Source organism: Crotalus tigris, unplaced genomic scaffold, assembly GCF_016545835.1.
Source record: "Crotalus tigris isolate CLP2741 ecotype Arizona unplaced genomic scaffold, ASM1654583v1 scf7180000024366.3429058, whole genome shotgun sequence".
NCBI lineage: Eukaryota > Metazoa > Chordata > Lepidosauria > Squamata > Viperidae > Crotalus > Crotalus tigris.
The window spans coordinates 259,919-266,924 of NW_024100535.1; the positions used below are offsets into that span (position 1 = coordinate 259,919).

At 45.0% G+C, this 7,006-nt stretch overlaps 1 protein-coding gene across 2 annotated transcripts; it reads right to left on the reverse strand.

The window, feature by feature from the left end:
• Positions 1-341: 341 nt before the first annotated feature.
• DKK1 (dickkopf WNT signaling pathway inhibitor 1) lies at positions 342-4,997 on the reverse strand. Of its 2 annotated transcripts, XM_039327754.1 has the most exons (4): positions 4,237-4,996; positions 3,966-4,143; positions 2,472-2,600; positions 342-960 (listed from the first exon to the last, which is right to left on the reverse strand). In XM_039327754.1, exons 1-4 carry the CDS (start codon positions 4,462-4,464, stop codon positions 713-715), a joined length of 783 nt encoding a protein of 260 aa, XP_039183688.1. In that variant the 5' UTR covers positions 4,465-4,996; the 3' UTR covers positions 342-712. The 2 variants fall into 2 exon arrangements, with proteins under 2 accessions (XP_039183688.1, XP_039183687.1); XM_039327753.1 differs by having other exon boundaries at positions 3,966-4,997.
• Between the last annotated feature and the right edge of the window lie 2,009 nt (positions 4,998-7,006).

The window sequence follows — 7,006 nt, forward strand, 5'->3', positions numbered from 1 at the left end:
CTGTCTGCCTTATCACGTGTCATAACTTCTCTGCCATTTTCAAAAAGAATGGCCCAGTCCAAAAACTGTGCAAAACCAGGGTTTATTTTTAACATGGTTTATTAAGTAAGCCACCAGTGACTTAAGTTACACTAATACAAAGGCACCACATCTTAACACAGTGTGTGAACTGGATTATTAACTCTTTCGGGCAAAGTATTACTTGTTCATTTACAAGAATCTAACACCACAGATCTTCAATTTAAGTTAGCCTGACTTTCAGAGTTCTGTCAAATTGTTGGACTCCCATTCTGCGCACTGGAGTCAGTTTAATTAATTAAACATAAGATCACCAGATAAGGCATATTTAAAAGATTTTATTAAACTTGCCAAACAATTTTTATGTTCAATATAATAAAACCAGTGTGTATAACGCATGTCAGAATAGACACCATGTAGCACTTTGGGAAAAATTAAAATTCCATACAGTGTACAGTTAAGTGCCACACCCAAGAATTTACAGACACAGTAATTTACTGCAATTAGTCACTTGAAAAATAGTTTCTGAAAGAAACATGCCTTGTACTCCATTTGCAGAGGGGAAAATGCCAGAGTACTTTAGGGTACACTCTGAAAAAAAAGTCAGTCTTTCAAGGTATTTTCAGTAACGAGAGCATCCCACACTAATTAAAGTCCCTCTGAGTCCATCAGGATTAGGAGAAAGCAAACACTGCTAATGTCTCTGGCAAGTATGTAGTCGTGAAGAATTGCTGAGAGTGTGATCTTTTTGCAGCTGACAAGTCAGTCCGTCCCCACAGTAACACCGCTGGAAGAGTTCCAAACCATGAGAGCCTTTTTTGTGGTGCTTTGTACACACCTGACCTTCCTTAAGGACAGGTTTGCAAATCTTGGACCAGAAGTGACGGGCGCAACAGAGTCCTTCAGTGCAGTCTGAGGAACGGAGACATACAGCTCCTTGGCCTTAGGAAAGAGAGAGAGAGTGAGTAAAAGAATACAGAACATTTCTTCACAAGCTCATTTCATACTGAGGTAACTTGAAATCCTGCCCTAAGCTGATGCTCTTCCCATTATAATTCCAGCAGCCAAAGCAAGGAAAGGCAATAGGAGTAGTGATCTGACACACTTATGAAGCACAAAGATGGAGAAAGCCAAACTAATATAATAGATTTGGGGTCATTTGATAGAAAGCCTGAATTGCTATTATTGGTATCTACTATTGGCATCCACCACAGGGGTGAAATAATTAGTGTAAGCATGCTGTACATATTGCCACAGGTTATCAAACGATATGTACCCGCAACACCCTTTGGTCCTGTGTCAAATATTTAAGCTCTCCTAGCAAACAGGAGTAGACCCCTGCAAGCTATGTAAGCGAACAAGCAAGATTATATTCTCTAGCCTAGCTAAACAGTATTATTATGAGAAGGAAAACTACACTGGAAAAAGCACCCCACTGAACTAGGCAAATAAAAGACTGAAAAAAAAAAGAGCAGACATTGAAAACCAATCTAAATAACTGAAGCTCAGAAAATAATAGTTTGAAGCAGAAACTAAGAAGCATATCCACAAAGTCTTTAAGTTTTCCTAATAGCAATTGAACCTGTACATGTAACCCTTGACTTACCACAGTTTATTGACCATTCAAAGTTACAACAGCACTGAAAAAAGTAAGCTGTGACCATTTTTCACACTTATAACCATTGCAGCATCCACATGGTCACATGATCAAAATTCAGCCGCTTGGCAAGTGATTCATATTTATGATGGGTTGCAGTGTCCTGGGGCCATGTGATTGCCTTTTGCGACCTTCTGACAAGCAAAGCGTTGCTAACTTCACTGCAGTGATTCACTTAACACAGTGGTTCTCAACCTGTGGGTTGGGACCCCATTTGGGGTCGAACGACCATTTCACGGGGGTCGCCAAACGCAGTCCGCCATTTTTGCCCCCTTTTCCTTAGCTGTGCTACTCCCTTTTATTCTATTGGCTTTTGAAAGCCAATAGAATAGACTCTCTTGAATAGAGTCTAATTCTATTGGCTTTCAAAAGCCAATAGGAATTGTTCAGGCTGTCTCTGCCCTGCTGAGCCCGCCAAAAGTCCCATTCTGCAAACAGTGCTGCACCAGTTGAGTAGTCCTCGACTTACGACCGGTTGGGGATCGCGGCATTAAAAAGGTTGAGAACCACTGACTTAACAAATGTGGCAAGAAAGGTCGGAAAGTGGCACAAAACTCATTTAACTGTCTTGCTTAGCAACAGAAATTTTGGGCTCAAATTGTGGTTGTAAGTTGAGGACTACCAGCATTGCTTTCCAAAAGGTATTCAGAGTCCTCTAACAGCTGTCATTTTATGGAGTCCAAGCTTGCTTGGATCAACCCAAAATCAAGCACATTCTTTCAGCACTGAAACACGTTTCAGTGACAATGATATTTATTCTTTTCTGGATTTAAAAGCACTGCGTTATTGGCCTTACCTTTTATGTGATACATTTGGGATGACGTCGTGGTCCTTTTCAGATGGGAGTCCAAAGTACCATGGTCAAAATTTTCTGTGATGATTTCAAACCTTCCAGGATGAAAGTGGTCAAATTCTACACACATACCTGATAAAAGGGGGGGGGGGAATCATGAACATCTGTCAACTTCCCAAGGATTAAAAAAAAATGTTAATATTCTGGATATTGACTATTCAGATTCTAGAGGACTGCAGATTATTCACTTAGGCAGAAACTATCTATAGATCACAGAGAATCCAAACCACATAAATGACTTGGTGCAGATCTTTTTTTAAGTTTTCTCTGTTAAAATAGGAATTTTCCTTAGCACTGGAGCCTGAATGAGTATCAGCAAGGAGTGTATCCAAGCACTAATGTGATTATTAGATAATTAGATTCTTTTAAAGCTTGACTTGAGATACTAGGATAGCCTCAGAAAAAGGGTATAGCTTAGTAATATGTTGCAGGAAAAATATCCAGGTACTGCTTGGAGTTTTATTAAATTTGAACAGCCATTGATGAAAAAAAGATGCTAGTTAAGATGTTCAGTGGGTACTTGGCTCATGCAGAGAAAAGAGATTAAACTGTATGCAAGGAAGTTATTTAATAATGAATGTTTGCTTCTTTAAAATTGCAGAACTCTTAATAGCCCTTCCTAAACAAGGCAAAAAATAGCGTGTCTCGTTCCTTGTAGAATGGATTCCAGAATACTGAGTAATACACCTTCTATTAACACAATACAAAGAGAAGCAATCTGAAACTTCCTAACAGTGAGAAAAAATAACCAGTGGAATGGTTTGCCTTTAGAAATTGTGGGTGCTTCATCACTGGAGGCTTTTAAGACAGACACCCACTTGTCTGAAATGGTATAGATCTCATGCTTGAGCAGGGGATTGGACTAGAAGACCTCCAAGGTCCCTTCCAGCTCTTTTCTGACTAGTTTTTCTTTATTTCAAAGTAAGGATGCTTAGAATTTACAACCTAACCTCTTTTGGTTTTTGCCAATATCCCTTGGCCTTAAAAACAACAAATCCACAAAACTCTCCATGGACAGATGCAAGAGGGGTCCCTTTACTTCTAACCCTATGAGACTACACAATCCACTTATGGATGATCTCAAAAATACCAAACCCTTCTAGGTTAGAATCTGGGTTCAAGACACCCCCCCCCCAGGAGTGCATACTAGGCCAGGAATCCCAGAAGAAGGATGGCCAGTCCATTCCATCAGGAAGCCACAAAACACTACTACATGGAGGTGTCCAGGCAAGAGAGGAGCAAACTTGAGGGACCCGATCTCCATACCCTTTCAGGACCCACGAAGGCTTCTCAAAAGACCAAAGAATTCTTCGGATGGCAGGGAGATGTCAGGGTGATGCTGGAGAAGTTCCTTTCTCGGATTTTTAAAAAGTTTGAAGGCTCCGTTTGTCTCCCCCCCCCCCCGCCACCTCCTCCTCCCGGGACCCTCGAACGCACCGTTGTTGCAAAAGTTGCCCGAACAGCACATGGCGTCGCGGAAGCAGCGCTTGCGGCGTTTGCGGCAGGTCAGACAAACCAGTCCCCCTCCTCCTCCTCCTCCGGAGACGCCCCCTCGGGCAGTGGTGGAGCAAAACTCTTCGGCGTTGCAATCCTCGTCCGCGGCGCACAAGGCAAGCTGCGAGAGGGCAGAAGCGGAGGAATAGGTGAGACGCAAGCCACGGTGTCTCACCTTGCCCTGACCAGCCCCCTCCCCGCCCAACTGACCTACCTTCTGTGAATCGCCGGCACGGCTTTTATTGCTGCCGTCGTACATTGCCCCGCTCCCTCCGCTAAGCGAGGAGCCGCCGGAGAGCGGGTTCTTGATGGAGTTCGAGCCCAGTCCGTTCGAATTGAAAGGGAGGCCGCCGGCGGCGGTTCCAAACCAGGTGGGGAAGCAGAGCGCCACCGCCACGGCCGCCCACGCCCGGCAGGCTCCGCGGCCACGCAGGGCGAGCATCTTCGTAAAGGCGAGCCCGACGAGGCAACCTGCGGGAGGAAGGCGGAGACGCGTATCCAAGTGGAGACTCTCAGCTTGGCGGCTTTGGGGCTGCCTTTATAGGCTCGACGCCTTTTAGATTCCCGCCTCTCGAAGGGAGGGAGAGGGAAGAGGGCGCGCAAGATAAACGAGGGTGGGGTTATAAAACGGAAGGTGGGGTGGAGGTGGAGAAAGCTACGGGACATTCTCCGCAAAGTCACGGGCTCATTGGGCGTTCGGGATTTGTATGTGTGTGTGTGCGCGCGCGCCCTGGGGGGGGGGGAAATAAATGAATGGTTCTCCAAACAGTTGGTACGACTTCGTTATTATCATGCGAGTAGTTTCCGTGCGAGAGGAGATCCTGCGTGGATCCCCTACTCGCATATTTGAGGCACGCTCTGCTTGCAAAAGCGGGAGGGGAGGGGGGTCTGTCCTACCCGTTGTTGCTTTGGTTGCCCCACAGAAGGGGCGCAGAGAATCGGAGCAAAAAAAAAAAAAAAAAAAAACCCCACCCCGTTGCCTCTTTCTCTTGGGACGAATCGCAACCGGAGTTCTCTAAGAGTAGTTTCGGAGTAATTCGGGGCTCCCGCGTCCTCACCCAATCGGGATGGGGAGAGTCGAGGCGCCTAAGATGTTAGGAGGAGAAACGACGCTTTCGCACGGATCTTATTCTTTCCCCTTTGCCATTCTTGCAGCTCCATCCTAGGTGGGTTTATTCCAAAATTCAAGCCGGTTCAATAAAAGGGAATTAATGAATCCCCCGAAAGCCTGAATAGATCTGCTTTCCGGAGAGTCTAAACTTTGAACGGGCTCCGTACTATTTTACTCCATAAAAGTTGGAGGGGCTCCGTACTATATTTTATTCCAAAAATGCTGCGCGGGGGGGGGGGAAGCATAAACTCCTCTGGATGGGCTAACACGTAGATGGTGAGTTTTGAGGATTGCAGCTCTTAAGTGTTTAGCCGAGGAGACTCAACCCTTCCCCGGCTTTCTTTTTAAATCGATATTTTAGTTTCAGAATGTAATCATCTAACGGGGCTGTGAATGGGTAACAGCTGGATACTTCCCCTTGGTATTTCATTTTCCACCGAGGCCTCCGACGTCCTCACCGAGGGGCGCGATTTCCAGACACACACGCACACCCAAGAAAGGAACCGGCAGGGGCGGGGCGCCCTAATGGCTCTTTGGTGCGCTGCTTCGAAGCCGGAGGAAGGGCGAGAGACCGCCGTTTAGTATAATCGCAGCTTAAGGGGGAAAGGGCGAATGGCTCTTTGGAATTTGAAGGAGAATATTTGTAGCTCAGGGTTGCAGTGAGGGGTCCTTGGTGCTCTCGGAGCTTGCTTGTTTCCTTGCAGACGTTTCATTCCCCTAACTAGGTAGCATCATCAGCACTGACTTTACCTAGTTAGGGGAATGAAACGTCTGCAAGGAAACAAGCTCCGAGAGCATCAAGGACCCCCTCTTTGGAATTTGCAAAAGGGAAGCAGCCACACGAATCACTTCTTTTACTCGCTTCTATCTCTGAAGTTTTATCCCGTTCAAAGCATTTTCCAGCCTCCTCGGAAAGGTTTTGAATTGGCCAGTGCTGAAGCGGCTGATGAACCACCACTGAGGGGAGATCAAAAGCCCAGAGAAGCTCTGAGCGAAATCATCATCACCTTTCATGCCTTCTCGGAACAGATGGCTTGATGAGTTCAGGTCGATAAAAAGCCCTCTCTGATCCTCAGTTGTTGATTGAGCCTAGTCTTGGATTTAGATCCGATAACCAGGGTAGGTTGATCGCGAGTTCAAAGTCAGCCAACCAGCAATAGCTGGGATCCATAAACCCCTTCCATGTAGTTCTTCCAAGATGAATGTGTGGATTCAAATTAATTCCGCTAATTGTTTACATTTAGGAAAACCCGTAGTTCTCAACAAGTAAAATATAAGCTACAGTCATGCTTCCATCAGCGGTAGATCTATTGAGTTCAATAGGTTTTATTCCTAAGTAAGTAAAAGACAGGATTTCCTCCACCTATTAAGCTACTGATCCTTGATTTAGGAAAAGAAAAAACCTGAACCCTTCCACAGCGAAAACGGTAAAATCAAATGAGAGTGACCAATAGATTTATTTCATAGGTTTCCACTGGTGGCAGACGAAAAAATATTTCAATATAGCAATCATTGAACTTAAGTGGTTATTTTATTTTTTGTCTTCACTTGACGCCTTTTTCACAATACGCTCCCCCAGAAGGCCAAAACTAATGTGGCATTCTGACTCAGCGAGGGAGTGCTTGCTTTAGGGATATAAAGAGCTTCAGGATTAGTATCTGGTGAGCAACAGAGATAAAGAGGTAGCAATTTGCCCCTGGCTAATCAGAGTATTTCAGGCATCATTATTAGAAGAGTGTCACAGAGCAGGAATAGGCTTGGAAGCACTGGAATATTTGGGAGCACAATACATCTGTAGTATTGGTAATGTTGCTTGGGATAATGGGATACGAAGCCCAAACTATCTGAAAGACATTTGGTTGTCTACCTAACT